Source organism: Phyllostomus hastatus, unplaced genomic scaffold (genome assembly GCF_019186645.2).
Source record: "Phyllostomus hastatus isolate PE091 unplaced genomic scaffold, TTU_PhHast_1.1 phas_scaffold_93, whole genome shotgun sequence".
Taxonomy (NCBI): domain Eukaryota; kingdom Metazoa; phylum Chordata; class Mammalia; order Chiroptera; family Phyllostomidae; genus Phyllostomus; species Phyllostomus hastatus.
In genome coordinates, this window is record NW_025334042.1 from 44,447,303 (window position 1) to 44,474,320 (window position 27,018).

The window sequence follows — 27,018 nt, forward strand, 5'->3', positions numbered from 1 at the left end:
TAGTTGAGGAAGCAGCCATCACTGCCACTCAACAATATTTCTGGGCCCACTTCTAGATAGGATTGTGCTCCCATGAAGTTGGACTTGGCTATAGGACTAGCTCAAACTGATGGGTTGTGAGGAGGAATGAGATGTATTTTCTTAGGACAAAATATTTAAATGCCACTTCAAAAAATGCTATCCCTCTTCTTCCTTTAAGGCTGCTGTCGTGGCAGCACAGGTTGCTCTGGATGTGACCTGAGGTTGAAGCAACAGAGAATGTTTTGTCAACACTTGGAGAACTATGTCTGAATGAGGTACTTGAATGTGCAGTGGATTTTGAAAGAGAAAGCAGTCATATTTTGTTGTGCTAAGTTTCTGTGGTTTGGGGCCTCTTCATTGTAAGCTTGACTATTGTGACTAATGCAGTTATTGGGACAGGGGCCTGGCATGTTGAAAGAACCTTTATTAACTGATTTGAGAGTATAGTTGTCAGGAGTGTAGCCCTGAAGCCAGATTGCCTATGTTCCTATCCGAGCACAGTTGCAAGTTCCTTAATTTCTCTGTTCCTCGGTTTCCTTAGCAATAATGTTGGATAATAGTAACACCTATCACATAGGGTTGTTGTGTGGCTGAATGAATTAATCAATGCAAAGCATTAAGAATGGTGCCTTAGACCAATGCTCAATGAGTTATTATTACTATTATTTTTACTAGTCAGGAAAGTTTCTCAAGATAATAACAAAAATTAGTGTCATTGGTTTTTTTTTACTACCAAACCTGCTTTTCCTGTGTCCCTGTCTTAGGGGGCTTGCAACAATTCAGTTAGTCATTCTCAAAAATGTAGAATCTTCTTATCATTCTCTGACACCACACATATTAAGCCAGTTGCTGTATCCTGGCAATAGAAATAAATAAGCACAACTGTATAATCTTTGTTAAATATATTCCTTCTTCTCCTGTTCTCACTGTCACTGTCAGAATTCATTAGCACTGCCTAGAGTTTAACAATAGTTTTCTAATTTGTCTGCCTGCATCCAGTATTTGGGAGGCAGAATGACCATAATAGAAATGGCACGTATTTTTGTCATGCAGACTGACCTTGAACCCCAGGTCTGCCTCTTGCCAGCTGTGGGATTTTGGGAAAGTTACTTATTCTCACCATGTTTTTTTCTTCATTTATATAAGGGGATACCAATATTTACTTCATAGAATTGATGAATGATTTATTTGAGGTAATTAAGGTAAAGCACTCTCAGACATAGTCAGGAATTAACCATTCTTAATTTGATTCCTTTTTCTCCATTGCATTTGGCTCAAATTGTTGCCAGCATTATTTTCCAAAAGTAAAGGCCAGATCAATTCCTCCTCTCTTCTAGAACCATACAGTGTCACATAAAACACAGAATCCTTAGTATGGAAATTAATAGCCTCCAGAACCTCCTTCAGTACTTATATTATATTCCTCCTTGGACTGTGTATATCATCACTTGCTATTACTTGACTGCCTGAGATTCTGCCTATGCTCTTCCTTCAGCTTAGAATGGTCAAACTCCATGGTGACTATAGTTAATAATACTGGTTGTATATTTGAAAGTTGCTAAGAGAGTAGATCTTAACAGTTCTCATCATAAGAAAAATATTGTAACTATGTGTGGTGATAGATGTTAACTACACTTATTATGGTGATCATTTCACAATATATACAAATATTGAATCATTATATTGTACACCTGAAAGTAATATAATTTTATATGTCAATTATACCTCAATAAAAATGTCTACTACTAAATTCAGAAGTAGCACCACATCCTCTGAGGTACAACATTTCCTTCATCCCTCTGTATACCATTTAGCTCTTGCCAATAAAAGTACTGCACCATCAAATTCAGTGGCTTAAAACATTGAGCATTTATTCTCACAGATCTACAAATTGAATTCAGGTTGTTAGGATATGTAAGTGTACCTATGTTTATCCAAATACATTTCAAATAAGTGCATTGACTTTGAGCTTCAAGACCCAAATGTGTAATTACCAGTATTTTATGAGAGGCCATATAGTTGAGGAAGCAGCTATCACTGCTGCTCAACAATAGGGTTCCGTTGGGGTGACTCCATTTTGCTCTGCATGTCTCTTTTTACTCGTAGGACAGCATGTTAGCCTAGGCGTGGCCTTTTTCTGGCAATGACAGAGGTTTGAGAGCTCAAGTAGAAAATATGCAGGCTTCTTGAGACCTACCTGTGGAACTGGCACTCCACTGGTTCTGTCTCATTCTACTGGTTAAAGCGAGCCATACTGCCAAACCCAAAGTCAAGGTGTAGGGAATGATATGCCCTCCCATTATGGGAGGGCACAGCAGAGTTAATGGCAAAGGGTATGTATATATGAAGAGATAAAGAATTAGAGCCAATAAAGTGACTATCTACACTTTGGTTGGAATGAATTGGTCTTACTTATGGGGTCTTAGCATCTTATTTCTAAGATTTCTATAATAATCTCTATTATGGAGGTTAAATAGTCATAGTTTATTGTTTCTTTGCTTCCATATTGTTTTTCTTTCTTTAGATTATCAACTTCTGGAAGGCAGGGATGTCTTTTACTTATTTTGGTTTTACCAATAATACTTAACACTCTTTTCACACATAGTGTTTGGTTAATGTTTTACAAGTTAATATTTTAAATTTAGAGTCAAATAATTAATAGAGGAGTGCATTTAGTTAAAAAATTTGTGAAATGCTTTTGTTCTAAGAGGAAATTCAGAAATTGCTTCTGAATGGATGCTAAAGGATTTTTCTCTACAATGTCACTAAATTATATTGAAATCATTATTCATAGCAATCAACCAGTAGATAAAATTTCTGAAAAGAAGGAAGTTTGGAAGGATTTATGAAATGTAGAAGTAAACATGGATGAAGGGGAAGAGATATTTGGAAGATGTGAGAGAATATATATTTTGAAGTTCTAAAAAAGGCATAATAATAATTTTTACAGATGAAGAATGATTGCATTGCATAGTTGTGGTTTGCCAAAGATCATTATTAAAAAAGCATTTATTAGTATTCACTGTTGGTCAGTTATAACACTGGCAATTATAAAATGGTAATCTTTTAATTTTATCATTTCTTCAACATTTATTAACTAGAGCATTTGTAAAGAAGAGCTTCTCTTCCTTCCAACCACCCCATTTTCTTCCCTGTAGACCAATGGAGTTCTTTTTCATTCAATGTGTCTTAAGCAATACTGGCTATTACTCTTTTTTATGCTAAACTAGTCCCAAATTTGGCCAGTGGGAGACCTGTTAGGCTGGATCCTATGTCCTTTTGATATGTTCCCATCAGTGCACTTCCTTGGCTCTGGGCCAAGCAAGGTGTTCTGGGCTCACCTTGCATTTTCCCTGACTCAGCCCTGGAATGAGCTGTTTCTCCAAGGATCCTTGGTTCCTTCTAGTGGAGAATGATATTTAGAAACCAGGATCTGCATACTAGGTGTGCTCGTTGTTACTGGGAGGTCATTGTTGTTAGGCCCTTCTAGTGGATAAAGTATATACTCATATATGTAGATTATATATATACATATATAAATATATAATTATTAATTTACATATAACATAGAGAGCATATATAGAGTATACAAAATATATATAATTTTTAATTTCTGTCCATAATTACTGCACTCATTCCACTATGAACAACAAGCATTCTATTTGAAGTTTAAGATTTTTAAAAAATACTCTTTTTCCTTAAGTTATTTGAAAACAGGAACATGGTCACATAGTATCAAATTATCACCCAACAGATTTCTTAGTAATTAGAAAATACAACTTTACAGTTGCAAGATCTGATAGATTACCTCCAATTCAATGATCAAATTTGGCAGCATTAATAATGCAACAAACTGGCATTATGTGCCTCCTGACATAATTTATTGGAGAAGTTCACAAGATCACTTTGCCAGAAATATTTATACTTAATCCAGTCATGAGGAAGGAGATCGGAAAAATATGCTATACTTGGCTCAGACTCTTCAAAAATGTCAGTGTCATGAAAGACAAAATAAGACGAAGATATGTGTATATATACATTCTATATTAAAAGAGACTATAGAGACAAAATAACCAAATGCCTGATACAGGACATTCATGGGACAACTGTAAACTATGGATACTGATTTAAAGATAGTTATGATGTATGTATATTGGAGGATATGGGAGTAGAAATGTGCGCATGTGGTACACTAGTGGGATGTTTTTGTGTGTGTGTAAAAGAAAGGCCAACTCTCATCTGCCATAGCAGGATGTCAAAAGATAATGAATGGACTAAAAAATTAAAAAGTAGCCATGTTAGTGTGTCATTTTGAGCTGTGAGGGTGCGTGCCAGCACTTTCAATTTAAACAGCTGAAGGTGGTGGCCTTTAGGGGCAGCAGTGGTGGTGGGATGTCAGGGGACTGCTGTTAACTACTTGATTATTTCAAACTCTTTGCTTACATAACTTTAGTGAAACCAACATCTAAATTTAAAAAGAAAATAAATCTCAATTTGAGAACAGCATAAAAAATGAGTGCAGGCTGTGAAGAGAAACAGAGGAGAGGGACGGTGGGGCCGGACTGTGAAGGCAATAGCAAGTCAAGGGAGAGTTTGAACCAAATCCCATTAGTGGGGATCCTGTTGAGAAGTTCAGGCAGGGTCATCCTAATGCAGCTCTTATAGAGGCAGGGAAAATCCTCCTTTGAATACTGACCTCATTCTTTAGGTCCTCTTAGAAGCTATTCATTCATTTATTCCTTCAGGCCCTGCTCTGGGCATTGGGATTGTGGCAGAGAACAAAAGGGACCAGGCTCCTGCCCTGGGAGAGTTCACAGTACAGACCTCAGGGCAACTGGGTGGATCTAGGACACGTGAGGAATAACCACCCCTTGCCTCAGATGGGCATCTTAGAATTCCCTCAAAGCTCGTGTGTGTTTGTGTGTGTGTGTGCATGCACACACAAGCACCCTGGTGAAATCCAGCTTACCTCACACAGTTCCACATTTATTTTGGGGGACCACTGTCTCCACACATGATTGTGACACATCCGTGTGACTCCACGTTCTCTCAACAGTCTGCCCAGGTCTCTCTGCCCACTATTACCCTTCCTTAACTTAGGTAAGAAATATCTAAGCAGCTTTGTTCTTACCCCTTTAACTGGGGGCCTCATAAGGTCTCTTAGCCAAGAGAGCAGAGAGGCCCTGTGAAATGGGCAATGAAAGCTACTCTGGAAGATAAAACGACTTTGAAGGGAGTAAGGAAAAAAGGTGGCATCTCTCTGGGGATGACAGTGACTGTTCTAGGAGCAAAGGCCACAGGGAGGAAGGCAGATACAAAAGTGGGAGAATAACACTGGGGGCACTGATACACGGCTCACGAAGACAAGTCTTAACAAGTCTCTGAGAAGTGATGTGAGACACGGGAAGGAGTAAGAGAAGGGGTACAAAATTGATCTCCATTTTGTTTTATCATTTGAATCATTGTCCAACTGCCTCTAGTAATAAGGTGTTTCAAAATGCTTTCAGGTAGAGACAGTCCTTCATCCACATTGTCTGTCGTAAAAGAGACTAGGGCACATTTCTCAGGAATCTTCAACAAGCTGATAGTGAAACACCAGGAGAGTGCATCTTTTCTACATCACAATGGTAACACTAAAGAGAGTTTTGTTCTCAAAGTGTTTAGATGTGTTGGAGTTGGGGGATGAGGAAGAAGACCTATTCATATAGATAAAAATCAAGAATCTAAAGCATTTCCTTTAAAAAAAAAAACACCCAGCTGGGTCAGATACAGTGTTGTGCATCTTTGCTACGTTGGAGAAGGAAGAAAAATAAGGCAGTGCCTACTCTATCTGTGCTTGCTAAGGGGTTAATTCCATTCAGGGTGTGTTCTTGCAGGAGTTTAGTGATGCAAATTCTTCCCTTTCTCTGTTACAGAGAGCACTTACTACCACATCACATCTTATATCACCTACTTTCTAGATTCAATAACTCTTTTCTCTGAAAGTCTTATTTATTCCTCTTGTCTCTCTCTCCTTCCTTCTGTCCTCATTGTGTAATTTTCAAAAGAAAATGGTGCATTTGGGGAAGTATTAAAGAAATGATTTTCTGAGTACACAATGCAAATGTCTAGAAGTGTATACTGTTACAATGGACACAAACGGCTCAATAGGACGCAGTGGTTAATGATGGCTTTTTCATTGTTGGAGGATGAGCAGGTCTTCAGACAAGGGAATGGAGGTTGTTTAACTTTGAAAAAAGACTGCCCGCATTGAATAATTAATATCATTATGATAAGAACAAAATAAAGGTTCTTTTAAAAGAGTAATGATGGTAGACTCTTAGTATGCTTACGAAAGTTATTAAAATTGAATGCTCTGCCTATGTTTCCTGTGCACTCCAGGAACTGCAAGCAAAAGAAGATGGATTGGATTCAGCAGAAGGCATTAATATGCATGTTGTCAACTGAGCCTTTAACAAATTATTGTTTCAAAGATAAAAACATTCAAATATTTTCTCTGGAAACCAGGAAGCCTGTTTTACATGAGGTAACAAGCAGAGGCAGAGTGACTTTGAAGCTAATGCAGCTTCAGATTCCTAGCCCCTCACTTAGAGTACTTTCTAAGGCGATGGGAGAGGCCCAAATAATGTGTCTCAATGTTTTAGAAAAACCTGCAAGCGTAGCCTATTTTAATTGCCATCATTTACAATTGCTGTCTCTCTCCACTCCAACTCCTTTTATCTGATTTTCCCTCACACTGGGTGTTTTTGGAGTGGCAGTGAACACTTTTTGAGATGAAGCTAAGGGGCAGTTGAGTTGGGAATAATTTCATTTGGGTTTAGTAAGATATATTTGTGTGTCTTCCCATCAGTTTCCTGTACAGTGAAGTTATTGCCAGCTGACCCAATGAGGGGAAAGCTCCCGATAAACTCCACCTGCCCCTTGTGCCCACTCACCCAGCACTGTGACACAGAAGTATCACAGAACACGTGCTCGGTGGGACATTCCCTTATCTAGTTGGAGAAAAAGCTGCCTCCAGCTTACCTGAAGTTGTTGACCAATTTTGTATTTTGTAACACCTCTTTTTTCCCCTTTCAGATCTGTCTCACCAAGAGAATACATGACAATTTAGAATTTTCTCAAAAGAATCAAATTGGAATATTTCCCATCAGAAAGCTGCTCAACCTTTGTAACATGAGCACATCAACACTAAGGCTCTGAAGTTTGTTATAGGCTGGGAAGAGAAACCTGAACACAGGGGTATAAAAAAGTACATTCAAAGAGTTGGGAAAGTTTGATTGTGCCTTTTTATGTGTAATTTGGAAAAAAAACTTTTGGTATATTTTCATAAAACAAGTGAGATAATACAGAGTGTTGCTTGGAACATATGTGAAGAGTCCCTTCTTTTATTATCTACATTTATGTGTTAAAGAACCAAGAAGAAATTTAGGTACTAGTTAATGGAATATGAAACAAACAAAAAAGATAAAGAGTAATACTGACAATCAATAGAAATCAGCCTGACATTGAGGGACAAGTTGCAACATTTTTGCCCCAAATTATACGAAAACTGTAATTCTTTAAGAAGAACAGAGAAATTTTGAATAGGAGTAATGAACAGGCTTCTGGATTGTTTGGTAGTCCAGTTAATGAAGAGGAGTGAATCATATGAACACATTGGGAAAAGATTTAAATTTCTGGCTTGAGACAAATTTCTGACGTTAATGAAGATAATGTAAAACTTATAATACATTGTTAACTGGTTAATGACTGTCCTCAATTTATGTGATATTTAAGATTAGTCACTATGTAGAAAACTTGAGATCCTTAAAACCTTACTATTTATATATAAGAGAAATTTGATAAAGTTTTTTTCTAATTTGACAATTTAAAAAAATAAAAATTGCAATACTACCAAATAAGTGAAGACATTTTTCTAAGTGATCATTAATGAAAAACAATTTTGAGTAATCATGTAAAGAACTGACTGAATTCTTTCTATTATTTACATAGAAAATTATATTATTAATCATAATGTGAAGAGGTGTTCTAAGAATATGAAGTAAAAAATATACAAAAATAAGTATTAAGAAGAGTCAGGCAGTAACTAACAAAAATTTTTATCATTTAAGTAAAAATTTTGTAGCATAAGTATCAATAATTTTTAATTGTGATTTACTTCTAGTTTTAAGTAAATATTCAGTTTCACATAAAATTTTTTACTCTTTTCTTTAGAGAGAGCCCCCAAATTGTAAGTTTTAGGCCCTATTCTTTGGTAACAGTGTTTCATCTGAAAGATGTGAAAAAATACAATTTTTTTTTTGTTGAGCAAGACATGGGCTTTGCAACTGCTGATTGGGCCATAGATCTTTGCGTCAAGTGAGCGAGCAGAATAGTTTTACCAGTGTCACCAGCAGCCTGGGTAAGAGTTCCTCCCTCAATAAACAATGCTGTGGAATATAATCCAATGCCCTATCTTGTTCAAATATTGCTTTCTATGCTGACTGACTAGGAGTTAGAAAATACATATTGGCAATATTGAGAAATGGTGTTTCCAATTTTGTGAACCTGGGTGTTACTTGAAAACAGTTTTGTTGAAATGTTTGTGGCCCTTGGAGGCAAAGGTTGTTCATGAGAAGTGCAACTGAGTTACAGGAGACTGAGAAACAAGGAGAGAGGTCTTCTCCCATGGAATGGGCGATTGGCAATGGACACCACGGAGAAGAGCTATCACCGTCCACTCACAAGCTGCATGGTCCTGAGCATTAGCTCTTCCAAAATCAGCAAGACTGCTTGGGAAAGTAGTGTCTAATAGTCATTTAAAAGTCTTAATACTTATTGAGACTCCATAGCATGTCTAGAAATGTCCCATTTTGGAGGAGGTCATTGAAAACACATTACCATCTGTTGACCCCGAGGGCTGGACCTAGATGGTTTGAGGCTCCTTACCTCCTTCCTTGTCCTTGGAATGTACATTCTGCCCAGTGTTTCTGTACTAGAAGCAGAGAAAGTAAGGTATTGTTGAGACCATCTGACTATATACGTGACTGAACCCTGATAAGGTCTCTCTATAAACTCTTAAGATTCCTGTGGGTGGGAGCAGAGATCTAGTGCATTTGTGTTGCAACTGCCCAAGACAAGCCTTGTACGAAAGTTTCCTTGCTTATTAACACTGCCACCTACCAGTTTGGAGTGACCTTCCTTCTTTCTTTGGTCTCTACTTGCCCTTTGTGTATGGTGACCAATTTAAAATTTCACCCTGGGAACTTCAGAGGTTGAGAACCAACAGACAACCTAGCAGGTCTATCTATATACATTACATACATAAGAATACAATTTTGGGTTTAATTTTATGAAATTGCCATTTTATTACAGGCCAATGATGGCAATTATGATTGGCAATTTCACATGATTGAATACCAGTAGTTTCATATGGTTCAGCATGAACAGTTTATGGAAGCATTGTTTTTCTTGGGGCCAGTTCTTTATAATGCAGGTATGTATGTGCAGTGTCTCTGGTGTCTGGACCATGCATGCCAGTAGCATCACCCAATCATTTGATAGCTGACCATGCAAATTCTTCTACACATTCCCAGATGCAGGGGGTGGGAGTCAGGGTGATGGCAGTGAGGTGCCATCTCATTTAAAAATTCTTTAAATTGTCAGAGAAATCAGTTCAGTCTTGGTTGACTAAAAATACCTTAGAGGAAGTGGGACTTGAGCTGGGAACTAAAGGAGAGTGTGGACTTATTAGGGAGAGGGATCTAGAGTTCATTCTTTCCTCTACACTTGCAAAAGTGAATGGGCTGGAATGGAACTGCTGGGTCCAGAAAGGGAAGAAAAGAAAAGAAAACAGAAAAGAAGGGTGCAGTTTTGGTGAAGGGAATTGGGATAGGAAGGGGAATGTGAGCAATGAGGTTAAAAAAATGGATTAAAGGCCATCTCTTGAAATGAACTTGGATTTTATTCCGAAGGTAATGGGCAGTCTTGGAAGACTCAAGAAAAAATGTTTCAGGAAACATGGGGCCCTTGCTCTCTGCACCCTTTACTCCTCCTGGAATTCATGTTTTGACAACTGGAAATCTGCATATACAGGGGCTGGTGTCGGCTGTTGTGTACCAGGGGGCACAGCAGCTCTGGGGTGGCGCTGCAGTTCTCCAAAGAGGTGGAAGATCAGCCTCACCCGATGGTAGAAAAACAGCAATACCATTACTGAGACCGAACAGTTTGCACATGAGCACTGTATTCGTGTGTTTATGTAACAATAATGTATTTGTGTGTGCCTTAAAGATTTTGATACAAAGATTCAGACTAATGAAACCTAGAAAACATGAAATAGTTTCGATGCGCTGTGACTGCGTCTGGTCTACAGGACTGCTACACACATCTGACATGTCCCACAAAGACCAAAACGTCAAGCTGCTGGGGGTAATGACTCCACCCAGGATTGTTACCTGTATGTTTACGACTGCTTCTCAGGAAGGTTGATGAGAAGCTCATGATGTAACATTTGAAAATGTTCCACCACTGTGATATTTTGGATCTTTGAAGAGACAATGTATCAAATGAGAATGATGCATCCACAATGATATTAATATTGAAAATAAACAGTACTACAGGTAGTGGTGTGTGCTATTAGAATAATAAACAGCTTAAGAGGGAGATGAATGAATGGATATTTCCCTTTACAAGAGGGTGGGGCTGTAAATGTCATGAAATCTAGTTTCATTTATGGATTGTTCACCGGTCTCATCTTTCCTTATGGTTTTTAAATAACAGAATCCAATAAAGAATACCGAAATCCTCCAACTTTCACTAGCAGTCAGCAAAGGACACACGTGATCTGCACTATACAATGTAGCCCTTAATTACATCTACCTTGCTTTGTTTCCCATTGTTTTATGCTTCAACCTTATGTGCTCAAAATAGATCTTAAGCTCCTTGAAGGCAAGAACCTGGCCTGAAAACTGTACTTAGTGTACTGGATGCACGTACGGAGTATAGGCTGATTTATGCAACATAAAGCAAGAGTTTTAACATTTTAAACTGCATCTCTGTCTTTGAGATGCTCTCTGAAGCCCAGAGGCCCGCACGGAGGGCACTGGCTCTGAACCCCAGCCCCTTAGCAGCCCTTCCTCATTGCTGTTGGCCGCTACGGCCAGCAGGAGGCGCCACGGCCTCGAGTTAAGCCTTACCCCCATTCCTACCCCATTTCCCCCAGCACATGACGTGGGAAGCTGCCTCTGCCAGAGTCTCAGCAATAAGAGTGAGGGGGTGAAGGGGTTTGGGGGTGGGGTGGGGTGGGGGGTGTGGAGAGCGAGGACAAGCGCGCGCACACACACACCCTGGGAGCAGAAACATCTTCCATGGTTTCGTGGGTTTCTCTTCCCACCAGAGCCAGTGTGTGAGAGGTAGGTAGGGGAGTGTGTGTGTGTGTGTGGCATGTTTTTAAGTGCGAGACCCAAATCCAGATCAGGCAACCTGTGATCTCGCCCTCTGCCCTGCCCCCACCCCACCCCTGGTGATTAATACCCATTTTTCTTACTTTCCCCTCCTCCTTCCCTCCTTTTCCTCTCCTGCTGCCGTGAGCTTTACTTGCAGAGCCTGCCCCCGCCCGCTTCCCCTCCCCCGGCTCCGATCATCACCAACTGGGATCTCGGCTCCTGCCTCTTTCCCCCTCCCCCCCCCTTTTTTTTGAGAAAGGAAGGTTCCCCCACCCCCTTTCAAAAACCACTTCCTTCGCTTTCTTCACCTCTAGGAAATCTCGGGGCTTTGCTCTATCGAAAGTGCTCGTCTGGGTGATTTTTGATCACCACAATCCAGAAGTGCTGGCATTCGAATGCATTTTCTTGTGCTTTTCAAAGAAGAGTCGTGAACTTCAAAACCCTGGAGACGGATTTTTAATCCTGCTTATTAGGCAAGGAAAACCCTCAATCCCCGGCCACTGGCCACCCCTCTCCGGAGACTCTGCAATAGCTGAGCGCTCACAGCCGGTACGTAAGTATTCGCTTTGGAGTCTCGTGTGAATTTTGGGGTTTGAGGTGTCGGGAAGAGAAAGGGTCGAAGCAACGGCACCACCAAACAACCTGGTATTTAAGGTAAAGCTCTTGAATTCAGCAGAACCTGGCACTTGCTAATTTGGACGTGATTTTTTTTTTTTAAAAAAGATGTCTTTTTAGGGTGAAAGGGTAGGGCTCTCTCTGGTCTTTTTTGTGTGTGTCGAGGTGGGGGGCGTTAAACCCTTCCCTGAGGAAAGAGGCTGGACATCGGTGGCCGGGGCCGGAGCCACGCGCCGCGACCATCCGTCCAATCGACACGTTGCAGGTGAAGCCCCGTGTGCCGCACATCAGCGCGGCGGCGTGAGTGTGCGCGGGGGTGAGTGTGCGCGGGGGGTGATTGTGAGTGCGCGCGCGGGGGCGCGTGCGCGGCGGGGGCGTGTGTGCGCGCGTGTCAGTGTGCCCCTTCCAAGAAATGCCCAGTGTGCACCCCGTGCACAATCAGAACCCATTCAGCACAAGCCCGGGGTGGGAGGACGCTGCTGCTGCAGGCGATGGGGAGAGCGAGACAGACATGTCAGCAGCAATGCAGATGGGGCTGGGGGCCGCACTTGCTGGCGAGTTAAGTGGGGATGGTGTTTCTGCGCGTGTATGTGAGTGTGTGTTGCTATGTGGTGCCGCTTCTCTCTCCCTGCTTCCTTCCTTCCCACTTCCCTCCTTCGCTTCCTCCCTCCCGCCCTCTCTCCGCTTCCATTCAGGTTGGCTTTCCCACCTCTCATCCATGCCTGTCCCAGGAATGGTATAGCCAGACCTTTTCTGAATTATTTATAGACCGGTGCCAGCTGTTTTCAATTCCTCTCGTGTGCACTCTGTGGGAAATGCGGGGTTTCCAACCCCCTTTTCCTTAAAACGAATTGATATCTTTTTCAGAAAGCATTTTTCTCACCCTCCGGGGGACACTCGAATGAAACCCTGACCGCCTCTTTTTCCCCCTTAGGAAGGGGACGCTTTGGGAATGACCATGCTCCACGGAGGGACAGAGCCGGCCCCCAGCATCTCCACACAGAGCCTCCTCTACTAAAGCTCCAAAAATAAAAAAAAAAAACATAATTGCCAGAGGAATCATTAAAAAAAAAATAGCCCAGCCACTAACCTCACATGCAAACGGAATAATTACTCTGGATTCTGCATTGTGAGCTGCTCTCCATACCCTGACTTGCCTTTGAATTCAATCTTTTTCCTTTGAATGTGATCTCTTCAAGACACAAGATTAAAACAAAATTCACGCTAAATTGGATTTTAAATTATCTTCCTTTTATTTACCCTTCGTCTTTCTTATGTGGATATGCAAGCGAGAAGAGGAGACTGGACATTCCCAACATGCTCACTCCCTTAACCCGACCGTCTAGAGGTTTGGCTTCTACAAACCAAGGTAAGGCACGTTCTATTGTGTTTGCTCCTCACCTGGGGTAAGGGATTCCTTGTTTATTTCTCTTCAAGTCCCTCAAGTGGATTTTGGGGAGGAAAAGGTAACACGATATTCAAATAATGCTGTTTGGGGAAAGAGGCTTATTACAAAGGGGGAAATCTCCCATGTTATTTCTTTTCCTTCCTCATCAAACAGGTTTTGGGGTTTGAGGAGGCAGTGGGGGGTGGATGTCTGTGGGAACAGAGTATATTGGATGGCATAAGGCTTTTTTATATGTAGACATGACGGGGAAACCTGTGTGATTTTCGAGTTAAATATCATATTATTCATCCAGTGCTAAAGCTCTGATTTTTTTTTATGGGAATCTAGAAATCTTTTCATTCCCCAGGTTGGCTTTCCCCTTGCCACTTCCATGCCTCTCCCTGTCTCCTGTCTCTACCTGCCTAGGCATCCTTTCCGTGCCCTTTAAAAAATGAAGGTAATGACTGAGATGACTGTGGCTATTGCCCTGAAGTCCACTTGCTGTCTGAGGGGTTGCCACTGGGCCCAGAGATCCCGGGAGGCCTACTGCAGAGGGACAGGTCTAGGTGGGGAATCCGGCTGGTCTGGGAACACCTGGAATTGACGGATTCTGCAGGTTAAGAGGACTTAAATCTGGAGCTTGGAAAGACGGAATTCTGTCAATATTCTGCCTCTACTTTGTATTTTTTGTGTGTGCTATTATTTTTGAGCTGTAGATTTCTCCTTCTGTCTACACATCTATTTATACCCACACATCCTCCAAGCAAACTGTTACTTCCCCACTCTTGCAAAATGGCTATCTTGCAGAGTTCTAAAATGCTGTGCATGTGGAAGGGGTGCAGAATTCGACACGTGAGCCTTTGTGTTAAACAAAGAGATGTGCCATTTGCATGGGTTAGTCTTGTACTCTCGGGATAGAATTAATACTTTAATTTTTTCCCCTCTCATCATTTTTTAAAAGATGTGAAATGTAGTTTGGCAGTATTTTCATGTACTAGAAAAGCGAAATAGCAGGAGAAATGGAAAAGACTTAGCTAATGACTGACTCTTCAGCTAGTCACTCATGTAATCCAAGACAACTCCCGAGGAAATCGGAATAGCCATGTGCTGGAGGGCCATGATGGTGAGCTGGCTGCTCCTGTCCTTGGTCCATGGGCCATATATCTCCAACTCTGAAGGCACTCAAATGCAGCAATCAGATTGAGATAAGGATCTTCACAATAATGTAGCAGAAACATAAGTAACAATACTCTTTGTTAAAGTATTCTCCTCCCAAATCTTTTTTTTTCCTGGCGTTTTTTTTTTTTACACTAATACTTTGAAATAATCTGAACTACTGAAGGGATGTAGGAGAAGTAGCGAAAGGTCCTCATCTCTCAGTATCACAGAAGAAGATAGTTCCTCATTGTCCAAAAAGGATGGATATATCGATCTACCCTCCTAACTCCCCTCCCCCAGGTTTTATTCTTTTGAATGTTTATTGCTTAGCCACCAGTCTGTAACCATGGTGTCATCAGAGTGAGAGGGTGAGCTCCCACTTTGAACCATCTTCTCCTCATGTCCACAAATAGCTGAGGTTATCTGATGTGTGCTCACCTTAGAGGCACCTGAGTTGGTTCCCCATCTGCTTCTATTCCTTCAAGTGGGAGGAGGAACTCCTAAAATTACTTCAAAATAGAACAGAGACATGGGTGCGAGGTGCAGATCCATGTGTGGTGATTTCATAGCTACAGATGAGCAAGGCAGGGTGGGGGACCCAAGGGCACACACCCTCCTCTGCAGTCCCGGTGCCTGCCAGGGTGACCTACACTGAGTAGGTCTTGCGTCATGTTTGTTGGTGACAAAACTCCTTTGGACAGAGTCTCTGCCACATTTGTCTTGGTTGCTAATGGGGTTAAGCCCAGGTTCCAGGCCCCCATTAGCCCCTATTAATTGGCCCCAAGAGTAGGCAAAGAACAAGAGGTTAAAGAGGAGGGTGCTGAGGAAGAGGAGGGCCAGGTTATGGGAAAGCTACAAAGAGAAAAGAATGGAATGCCAGCTGGAAAGAGCTTGTTAGGATTCTAGGAGGAGTCACCACAGGTGGTCTGGGCCTTTCCCCACCCGCTGCCATTTTAGAGACCCTGGGGAGGAGGAAGGCGTTCCTGTGCTGTTGAGCGGACCTCCTGGGGCTCCGTGTGTTCTGGGCTGTCTCAGGGCCATTGTTCTCTCCATTTTCCCTCATAGCACAAAGAGCTGGCTGGGTTCTAGCTCGTCTGCTGTCTTTCTGTCCCCTCCCCTTACAGTGTGGGCTCCGTGGGCAGGAGATGTGGCTGCTGGTGGGAGGGAGAAAGAGCAAATTTAATTTTAATCAGGAGCCTTCATGATGTACAATTAAGAAAAAATTAATGGGAAATAAAGACTTCCCAGGAAAGCACGGTTAAGAATGTGATATTGGTGATTTCAAGGAAATCAGAACAGCATGGTTCTGGTGTTTCAGGTGTAGCAAAGCATGATGGATCCGTGAACACAGAATGATGTGGCATCTGAGAGATAGATGTTAACACGCCAGGAGAGGAGCAGGGCGTGTGCCCTTGGATTGCTCATTTCTCCTCCCCATTGGTGCCATCCCTCAGAAGCCTGTCTAAGCAAAGAGTCTTGCTTTGCCACGGTTTGTATGTAATTTATGACAGGGGTGGATGTCGATAAAGAGGATAACCAAGGAGAGAAAATGCCAGAAAAGGAGAAGGAAGAAAAAAATTTCTCTAGTCACTACTTTGCACACCCAGTGCCTTTCTCTTAGGCTGAGCGAGAAGAGTGACTTCCTCTGGTGAAGGGAGGAACAGCAGGCGCCTTGATTTTGTATTCCTGCCTGACCTCCGGAAAGATGGCTCCGAACCTTGACAATCTTCCTTGACCTTCACGTCTAACACACCTCCACACCTTGTGTGGAGGGGACAGTGGGCACCTGGGAGGTGGACACACAGACTGAAATTTGTTGGTGGGATGAGTGGTTCTTGACAGGGAGAAAGGAGTGAACAGACCCAACCCTTGGCCACAGCACTGCTACCTTGTAAAACATCTCCCATCTTCTCCATGAATATGATGAACTCAGGATGTAGGGTTTCTCCACCTGTTTTCATACTCAAGAATAAGGTGACATGTCCACTATCACTAGCAGGTTAAAGCAAAAATGTTGTTAATATTTCTGAAGAAACCATAGCAAAAATAAAAATTCAGCCTGTAGAAGCCAGGGATGGGAAAGGAACCAGGGTGAAACACAGTTCTAAAGGTTGAAAAACTATTGTTCTGAGTGATAACCTCTCCTTCACGGTGAAGCCTGGGGCTGACGAAACAACTCATCCCCTGTAACGTGTTGGGGTCAGGAGTGAATAAGCTCCTTTTCCTCACTGCCTCCTATACCCTCCTTAGGAATTCTAGAAACTTCACCCTTTCAGTAAACTGCATTTTCAGTCTCTGGCACTGCTTGTACAGTCGGATCTCGGTAAATAAATATAGATCAAAAGAGTTACTGGTCTAATGAATTGTTCGCATTTATTAAAGTGCATCCCGTCTTTGCAACCACAAAAATGTCCCTGGGGAGAGTCAAGGAGAGGTTGAGTTGATACTGTCTTTTGGAGGGATGCAGAGGATGGAAGGACAGATGAGGGAGCAGGCATCACTCTGGGGAGGTAGGTGTCTGAGATTTCCCCTTGGCTGTTAATGGTCTGTGGCTATTCCACAAGATCCACTGAGTGGATGGGTTCTTGGGGTTCTGTGAACCCAGAGAGGTGTGTTCAGGAACCTTTGGTTGGTTTCTTCTTGTTCTCCAACCAACCCTATTTTTGTCTTTTCACATTCTAGTGCTTTCAGCTGAGATTGGCGGAGAAGGGACCTAGATAGAGCACATGTTGATCGCTTGTTGAAATCCTCCATGACTGCCCCAAGCGAAATAATTGCTTTGCCTTCTGCACATCACCAGCACTGTTTGTGGTCATCAGTACACTTTGTCCTAATTTTGTTTACATGCCCTGTTTCTTTAAGAAGCGTGTAAACTCCTCAAAGGCAGGGAGGGATGTTTTTTCCATTTGGAATCATTTGGACTTAGCATAGTGACTGGCGCATAATAGATAGTTAAACATATTAAATGAATGAATGGAGAGAGGAAGTGAAATATTTAATTAGTAGATGATGCTATTTGTTGTTTGTTCTCACGGGTATAGGAACAGTTTGAAGTCATGATGCTAGATGACATCAAGAATGTCAGAGCTCTGTGACACTTCAGAAGGCATCTACTCTGACCTCATTTAATAGATGAAGAAGCTGAAATCCAGGGACACTGAGTTTTTTGCTTAAAGTTGTGTAAGCTGCTTTAGTGCCAGTGCTCTGGCTACCACACCACTGACTCCTCTGAGATGTGGGAGCGCTCTGTGCATTTCAAATATCTGCGTGAGCACTTCTCAGATTTGATGGTATATAGGGGTCACCTGGGGATTTGTTAAACTGCACGTTGATCCAGGAGGTCTGATGTGGTACCCGAGGTTCTGCATTTCTGGCAGTCTCCCAGGTGATGCCAAAGTTGATGGACCGCAAATTATGGGTCCGTATCAATCCTGCACCTAATTCTATATCACCGTTAACATTGGCAGCTCCGCATATATATTGTGCTTTGGGGACTTCTAGCATTTATGCTTTATTCTTAAAAGTAAAAAAAGAAAAATCAGAAGAGAACCTAGATATTTAAGTTCACCCATCTCCTCTCTGCAACCACTCTTCCACCTATGTGCATCTTTTGCTTCTTTCTCTTTCATCCTCTATTCATTTTTATTCTGGTCCTTCTCATAACTGATTCATCACTTTCTTTTTATGTTTTCCTGCTTCTGGGTTTATCTATTTATTAATATCTCCTTGTCCCTTTTATCTCACACTCTCTTCTTTTAACTCTATTTTATGCCATTTTTTCCCACTCAGTTACTCAACAAATATTTGTTAAGAACCCATATTTGTCAAAGACTGTATCATGACAAAGAATGAGCCCTGGGCTGTACTTTTCAGCAGCTCAAGATTTAGTGGGCAGGTGTGTAAGGCAATCATCATATATTTAGGTAGGATCTATAAAAGAGAAACCTGGGGGAATGAGGTGGGCTTCATGGAGGGGTTGATGGTTACACTACATCTTTAAGAATAAATAGGAGTCTGTGGAAGGAGAGAATGGTAATTTTCAGAGGTTGGAGAGCAGGCAGAGAGGCATGCTGGTGTAAAAGGGTGAGCTTCCTGCTTTTCCATGCTTCTCTTAACTTGGGGAGAAGAACAGCACAGGATTGCACCGGTTCATTTATTAGGAATTTCGGATTCCATGCACTGGTGCATTTATTAGGAATTGTGGATTCCAAACAATGAGGCAGAGAATAAAGTCAGGGTCTTCTGAAAAGGAGAGGGAAGAGACTGATTTTGGCTACAGTGATTCTACCTTTAATGACTCCTGGCCCTGTTTGTGAGACTTGCCTCTGGAATGAACAAATGATACAATGTTCACTTTAGACCACCGGATTGCAGCTGACTTTGTCCATGCCATTAGAAAGAAAGGGACAGCTGCTAGTTGGGTTGTGGCCAAGGAGAGAGCTGGATCCTAGCCCAGGCCAAGCTACTCAGAATGAAGGACCCGCTTAGCTCCATGTGTTCCTAGAGTAGTAAGATAGAGAGTCACCGTGCCGCCAGACACGAGCTGCTTTCTTTAATGGCAAGGGGGAGTGAGGGAAGAAGAGGGGCTTAATTATCCCCAGGGAATTTACAGAATCCTTTTCGGTAGCCTTTATTAGACGGCCTGATGTTTCAGAAGTATTCTTCATGGGGATGCTCAGGTGTAGAGATGATGAAAAGACAGCTCTAGCCACCACTTGATTAAACTGCCACATTGGTGCCTAAGGGAAGGTGGCTTTGCAATGCTGGTTCCTCTAAATTTTATTTGCAGCTTTTTCTGCTCCCTCTCCTTCTACCCAGTTCCCCCCACTTTCGCTCTTTCTAGGCGTACTGTGATTTACATTAATTTTATTAGCAAAAGGAACCTAATGCTTGGCCTGAAGACTTTTTAAAGATCTGCTACATACAAAGAGAACATCCTGGGTATTAATGTATGTGGATTAGTAAATGCCGCCACTGGCTGACTTGAAGGACATTCATTGCAAGGCGACTTTAGGGGCAGGGTGGTGGAGGCGGAGGGACAAGGTGGTGCCTAGAGGGATGAGGGGAGGGGGAGAAGGGGAAGCAAAGCCAGACGGGAGGGAGGAGGGAGCGGCAGACCTGGAAGGAGAGAGAAGCTACAGGCTCTGACTCTGCTTGTAATCCGCCCGCCTGTATAAGGAGGAGGACATCGGCAGTAGGCAGCTTCCTAGATTAGGGCAATTTGAAGTTTTGACTAATTAACACGCTTGACTCATAAAAGCCAAATTGTGCTCTAAACACGCCGTTCTTCATGACTTTGCTCATTGCCTCACTCAGAACATGTGTTTCCTTCTTCAGAAAGAAATTCAAGTTTAAATATCTCATTCATTTTTATTTAGATTTTATAAAGCCAGGGCTTCAACTGGTTAGAATTTCTTAGGAAATCAGATTTTTTTTTGAGAGGCTGAACTTAAAAACAATGGCTGGATGAAAGCACTGCATTGTCTGAGGAGGGGAGAGGAGAATCCTAGAGGGAACCTGAAGTTTAGGCGATGCCATTAATCCTTTTCCCAAAGATAAACGTACTCTGTGAAAATGCCAAAATGTCCCGAAGAGATGCTCCCACCTTCGGGGGCCTTAGTCTGGTCACTCAGCTACCACGGTTGCCAATGTCTTCGGATCAGTGTCTTCCATGTGTGTCCAAATACACACCACATGTACCCCCCACGCTAGACTTGTGTCTGTGAGGGTACGTTTGTGCAGTGACTTACCTCCAAATACAGTAGTCAGAAATAACCTTAAATGCATTAAATGTGTTTGTGCAATTTAGGTCCAGTAATTCATGTTGTGTGTGTGTGTGTGTGTGTGTGTGTGTGTGAGAGAGAGAGAGAGAGAGAGAGAGAGAGATAGAATAATAAGAATTTTAATGCTGACAAGCACCTTGAAGGTTATCTATTCTCCACAACCACCATTTGAAAGCTGTGAAAAGAGTTCTGACGTTAGCCACAGGGCCTGAAGCCTCGTACGTGTGTCAGAGCCACATCCACTGAATCTCCCTCCAGTGCTTTCCCACCCACTGCGCTGCCCCACTAGTCCCCTTGGGATGCACGCATGTCGCTGAAGTCAGGGTGTTTCCTCCTTCCTCCACGTATCTTCAGAGCCCAGGCTACTCCCTAGACACATAATGCCTTTAAAAATGCTAAGATTTTCCAGGCTGTCCAGGAGCTGCCTAGGTGATAATGGAGGAGGTGGTGGTCTTGGCAGTCAGAAGCTTCTCTTCGTTTCTGCTTGTGTTATTTTACTTTGAGACCATGTGCGAGCCATTGACTGCAGGTCTTGATTTTCTCGTTTCTGAAAGAGCGAGGCAGGCTCAAGCAGTGTTCTTTCCCCAAGTTCAATAACAAAAATCATCCACAGAGCTTCAACAAAAACACAAACTCTGGTCCACCCCTCCCCAAACAGCAGCAGCTGCAACAACAACAACAACAACAACAACAACAACAACAACAAAAGCAATGATGTCCTTGCCCGGGCTGTACCCCAAAGAGTTAAATTAAAATTTCTCAGGGAGAGATCCAGGCAGTGGTCATTTAAAAATTCCCCCAGGGATTCTGATGTGCAGCCCTGTTTGGGAACCACTGGACAAGGTGATTGACAAGGTGCCTATCAGCTCTAAGCATCGTGCAGGCCCAGTGTTTTAATATGTAGAGCGAGACCCTGTCGTTGTTAAACTGGTGCATCATGAGCACCAGTTGGGATGTGCGGGGATCATGTGCAGAGTGCACACAAGGGGTGGACCTGGCGCGGAGTTAAGAGCAGAGGTGTATTTGCTGTGTTCCTGAGCTCGAGCAACACCGACATGGGCCTGGGGTTGAAAGTGAGGAATGCGAGAGAGCTGCTGTCCCTGACAGCCGTGGCACAGGCGTGGCTGTGAGACAGGGCGAGTGGCCCTTGGTTCTGCAAGCACCCTCTGTTCCACTTAGTCTTTATTGAGGGTGCCCCATTTCTGGCTTTGGAGAGGAAGCCTCATTTCACTCCTTTGTAACACTTAAATGTAGGAAGACTATTAATAAATGGGGCTGGATAAGCAGACCCTGATTGACTGGTGAGGGGTGTGAATGGTGCAATTATCTTGGTGCTGGTTGGAATTCACTAACCATGCTACCCTCCCTCTCAGTGCCTGAAGTGGAATATTAAAGGCATGAAGAGGAGGAAGAGGGTAGGAGGCATTCAGTTTCGTTCTTTTCTGACTGTAACTTTAATTACTGATTATTAGCTTGGCCAGGTTAAGAGTTTTCTCACATCCTTCCTTTTTTGGTTCCCTCTCTTCTCCATTTTAAAATAAATATGAGCCTAAATGTACAGAGGTGAGGAAAAATCAGATTTATGGACCTGTGTTCTTTAAGAAAGCCAAACTATAGAAAATAAAAATACTAGTTCTTTTTTTTTTTTTTTTTGACATCTGCTAGCAGTTGGAGATGTGAGAGAAAGGTCACGCATGTGGTTTGGACTCTCGCTGGTGTTCGGCGGGATATGCAGAGGTGTGAGGCACTGCATGTTTAGGAGAACCCCAGGAAGTGTACTCACTGATCTGAATTCCCAAATCTCTCTTCGTTGGCCCCATAGAAGGAAGGACTGCAGGAGAAATCCTACCCTGGCCAAATATAGGTGCTCAGATTTGGAAGGTCTTTCTTGGGTAGGAGAATGTCGACCCTAAGGCTTTTTGAAGAAAATAAATACTGGGTGGGTTTTCTTAGAGCCTGCACATATAAGAGAAATCATTTGTTTGTTGATTAATTTGCAGTTTTTCCACGAGAACGAAATTCCTCCGTTATGTCACTCTGTGTCCTCAGTGCTTAGCAGAATGCTCGTGTTACGGGCCGTGCTCAGAAGATGCTGGTTGCTGATGAAGGTCATAATGGAAATGGATGTGCATTGAGGATGAAGCTGGCATATTTATGCCTTTTATATTTCCACTTCCTTGTCATCCAAGCACCTCTTGATGCTTTGGTTGAATGTTACCAGAGTTGAATAGATGAGAGCATCTTTCGTGCTAGCTATAGGCTGACAGAATGAAACGATTCCCACTTATTAGTGGCTCACTTCTTTGAGCTTCATTTTACACTGTTCAATAAGAGTTTTCTTTGAAAGCTCCCATTCATCAGTAATTACACTTTCCCCCTTCCCTTCAAATTCCATGTAAATACTGGCCATTCCTTAAGTCCATCCACCTCCAAGATTATCTTACCTACCTATCTTGCTTGGTCTTCCCAACTAGAAATAAGCACCCCTCCCAAGTTATTTGTCCACATACTATATTTATTTTTCCTCTGTAGCACTTTTCTTATGCTAGCTTTTGGGAAAGATTTCTCATGGACTTTTTATCTTGTAATCCCCAATCATCTCCCCTGTGCTGGGCTTTCTGGAACAAATAGGATGATGGTTATTCACTTCCTCAACCTCTTCTTTTTACTGTGTACCAATTTCCAATGATTCTTTGATTTCAACATAAAACTCAAGGTTGACTCTAAATGTATGGAGGGTCTTTCAGTCACCATAGCAGGGGATCTAGTGTATTGATAAACCTGCATTTATGTGACTGAGACAGGGGGTTATGGAAGGGGGTGAGGTGATCCTGGAATTATGTAGCCAACTTGTAGATCATTTTACAAATAATTGGTAGAATAAAAATGCTAAGAATTATTGCTGTTGGTCCAAATACAATATTGAACAGTGACCCCAAAAGGAATTGCCTTGCCTTTGCTTAAGACAATTTACTGTTGAAATTGGGCCTTGAATTGATGATAGATATTTGTGCTATGGCCACTGTATTTTGGGTTATGTTAACATATGTTATCTCATTTATTCCTCACCACAAGGCTGACATTATTATTTTGTTTCCCGGATGACCAGAGTAAAAATTAGAAAGCTCAGTGTCACACAGCTGTAAGCAGCAAGACAGGATTTCAGCTTGCACCCTTTGATTCTAACCCCAGACTCTTTCAAATATATCGAGCTGCCTCCATGTAAAAGAAGATAAAGGGTTTACGTGGTGTGTGGAGGAAACTGGGAAACTGTAAACAGCACATACTTTGAAACTTCAGCGGAAGTGACTTTCTTCTAGGTGTCTTTCTTTTGGGCTTTACTCTTGGCAAAAGGCAAAATTCTTTTCAAGTGGAAAAATACATGCCCACAAAACAACAAATTTGGGGACCTTAATTTAATTCTGTGAGAACAAAAGATGAGAAATGCATGACACTGGCAGTCAGCATCGCTTCTGTCTCACATAATGGTGAAGGCCTGGGCACCATCTTTTTAACCTGTTCCTACCATTCTGTGAGTATACTTCACGTCCAGATTTAAGACTCTACTTCTTCTGGGAGGAAACTGTAATCTTGACTGTTTCGAAGATTGCCCATTTTCTTATACCTGTTTCTTTCTCAAACCCATTGATACACTACTACTTTTAGTGGAGACTAATGGTTGGAGTAAGAGAATGGTAGTCAGGAATATTACTTTGGCATTGGGTTTTATTATTAACAGTAATCATTGTTATTGTTCTATGACTTATACTTGCCCCATTCCAAAAATGATATGAGGAGGCTAGTTTTGTTTCAAATATCTGCATCAACTATTGACTCAAGAGGCAGTTGTATAAAGTAAACATCACACAAAAGTTAAATTTCCTATGTCTTTATTTTTCTAAGATAAGAGGCTACTTCTTGGTCCCTCGCAGAATTCAGGTGCCTTAACTATTTACCACATGCGTGTTTTTAAACTATTTTTCTGTAAGTTGAAGTAAAGAGGTATTGAGAAAGAAGTCAGCCAATGGGCCAGGAAACTAGGTCTAGTCTGAGTGTTGCCTCAGCTTTGTATGGTTCAGGCAGAGTCCACAACCTTGCTGAACTAACTTCCTCATCTGTAAAATCAGATCTTCACTGGAAACAGTTACTGCACTGTAGATCAAATGAGGAAGCTTAAAGAATCCACACAAACTGTAAGTTTAATATACACAAATTAATATTTTGGCTCAAAATGACAGTTTGCCATAGCCTTCAGTACAGGACACCTACTTCCAATGGGCAAGAGTTAGAAAATAATGGATGGGGCAGATGGCAGCAGCAGCATTCGGAATGCAGAGCAGCACCCAGGCATTGTGACCTGTGGTGTTTTTTCCCCTTCATTTATTTGTCTTTTTAGAGAGAGGGGAAGGGAGGGAAAAAGAGAAGGACAGAAACATCTCTGTGTGAGAGAAATAGCCATAAGTTGCCTTTTGCACACTCCCATCTGGGGACTTGGCCTGCCACCCAGGTATGTGCCCTGACTGGGAATCGAACCAGCAACCTTTTGGTTTACAGGCTGGCACTCAGTCCACTGAGCCACACCAGCCAGGGCAACATGTAGTTTTTAATCTGTCGTCTGTGTCTCCTTCTCAGGTCCTCTTTCATAGTGTTTATCTAGCCAACTAGATAAATACTTGCCAGAAAGGAGAGCAAAACTAATCTTTCTAGCTTTATGTATAGAACTATTTTTCCAAGCTTATTTTTTATCTTTATGTAATCCAAGAAGAGTAGAGATGGAGACATTGACCCAACCCGAGGAAAAGGGTAATGTGAAAGGCTCTTTTGTACCCCAGGCCTTTGCTCATGCTCTTGCTGTGTCTTGGGACCCTCCCCACCTTACCTAGCCTGCTTTACTCCTATTTTGCCTTCAACATTCAGCTCAGGGGTCCTCTGCTCCAGGTCCTCCTGGTCCCACCAGTCTGAAATCATGGGCCTCTTCGTGCTCCCATAGCTCTCGGTTGGAAATGACTCTTGTTGCGTCTCTGTCCTGCCCACTACATGATGTGAATTTTTCAAGGGCAGAAACAGCCTCTGTCCTGTACCCCGTGTGTGCCCAACAGAGTGCTGGCATGTGGTGGGCATGTAATAAATTGCTGCTCACATGGTATGTGCATCTGTTGGCCCTGTGCTCAGTGCTTTAGATGCATTAATGCATTAAACAGTCCCAGCCACCTTAGGAGTTATGTATAATGATCACCTACATTTTATGGATGAGGATACTGAGGCACAAAGAAGTTAAAGCTTGCTTACCTAAAGTGGCAGAGACAGGATTTGAACTCAGTAATCTGTCTCAAGCTTACTCTCTTAAGTTTGATGCTTTCACAGGGGTGTCCAACCTGCTGTCCATGGGCCGCATGCAGGATGACTATGAATGTGGCCCAACACAAAATTGTAAATTTACTTAAAACATTATGAGATGATTTTGTGATTGAATGTCGCAGTGTGTTTAATGTGTGGCCCAAGACAACTCTTCTTCTTCCAGCATGGCCGAGAGACTCCAAAAGTTTGGATACCCCTGCTGCATGCTATAGCTTTGTAGTAAATGTTTATGGTTGACTGGAATGTCAGAGATTTAGAAGAAACATATTGTGTGTCCAGTTCTATGTAGTAAGGATGGTGGAAAGAAGAGAAGCGGGTACACAGCAGAACTTGAAGGGTGGTTAGGACTCGGATTTGGATGGATTTTTATGGACTTCATTCTCCTGATGTGCTTGTTAGATACAGGACACACTGGGGGCCATCTTCCAGAAATGCATGGGAATGTGATTAGTGTAATGATTATTGAGTTCTGCAGAGGATGAAGTTGGTTGTATTTCTGGTACTTGTACTTCTCAACTGCTTGCTGTCACCGTCACATTCCCTAAGTTTTCCTGGCTACTGTTTCCTTTAGTGGCTACTGTTTTGGGGGTGCTGGGGGTCCTATTGGCCTGCATCCTCCTTGATCCTTTCTCACTAATGTGGCAGGTGGCAGAAAAATTCCTTGTAGAATTTACTCTGAAAACAGTGGTCGAGAGCAAGAACTCAGGAATCAGATATCCAAGGTTTCTGTCCTGCCCCTAATTAGTTTACTGGGCAAATGTCTTCACTTCTCTGCACCCCCTGAATCCTTACTATAAGTGAGTTATTAATAATTCTGGCCTTTCAGTTATTGTGAAAATCGAGTTATTTCACTTTGTACAGAATTTATCGTATCCAATAAGTGTTAACTACTATACTGGCCCCTGGTCCTAACCTTGTCAGGGTCAGTTTGGGTGGCGAGGGTATAATGCACAGCTGTCTCCTGTATGCGGCAGTTGTTCCTGAATTAAAGGCTTCCAGATCAGGATGGGCCTGACTTCTCTGAGCATCTCATCAAAACATAGCTGACAAGAGAAGAAAGAATGGCCAAGAGCTGACCACTTCCACATGTTCCTGGACTATTGAGGGAACACGAATTCTTGGTACAAAAAATACAGACAGTACCCACAAATGGGAGCCAATTCATTAAGGATTTAAAGGTTGAAATGAGCTTTTGGCAAAGTGACCATGAATTGATCAAACACAGGATAAAATGAAAATCAGTAAGGAACACTGGAAAGAATAAACACATTTT

At 42.3% G+C, this 27,018-nt stretch overlaps 2 protein-coding genes across 2 annotated transcripts in view; both read left to right on the forward strand.

Moving 5' to 3' along the window:
- Positions 1–10,344: 10,344 nt before the first annotated feature.
- On the forward strand, positions 10,345–13,395 carry LOC123813089. The gene is made up of 4 exons (XM_045830132.1): positions 10,345–10,456; positions 11,222–11,411; positions 11,759–11,993; positions 12,994–13,395. The coding sequence occupies exons 1-4, from the start codon at positions 10,345–10,347 to the stop codon at positions 13,075–13,077; spliced, it is 621 nt and encodes a 206-aa protein (XP_045686088.1). The 3' UTR covers positions 13,078–13,395.
- The window catches only part of GRIN2B (glutamate ionotropic receptor NMDA type subunit 2B), a 397,603-nt gene continuing 383,977 nt past the window's right edge, over positions 13,393–27,018 (forward strand). The window contains exon 1 of the mRNA XM_045830156.1: positions 13,393–13,428. The gene's annotated coding sequence lies outside the window, so the exon portion shown is untranslated. The remainder of the gene's footprint in view (positions 13,429–27,018) is intronic.

What these genes read in the sequence shown, in the direction of transcription:
- LOC123813089 (XM_045830132.1), top strand. Translation starts at nt 10,345, where the DNA reads ATGCGCTGTGACTGCGTCTGGTCTACAGGACTGCTACACACATCTGAC. An exon ending in TCCACCCAGGATTGTTACCT is followed by an intron (nt 10,457 to 11,221) that starts GTATGTTTACGA and finishes CATTTCCCCCAG; the next exon opens with CACATGACGTGGGAAGCTGC. An exon ending in CCAGAGCCAGTGTGTGAGAG is followed by an intron (nt 11,412 to 11,758) that starts GTAGGTAGGGGA and finishes CTTCACCTCTAG; the next exon opens with GAAATCTCGGGGCTTTGCTC.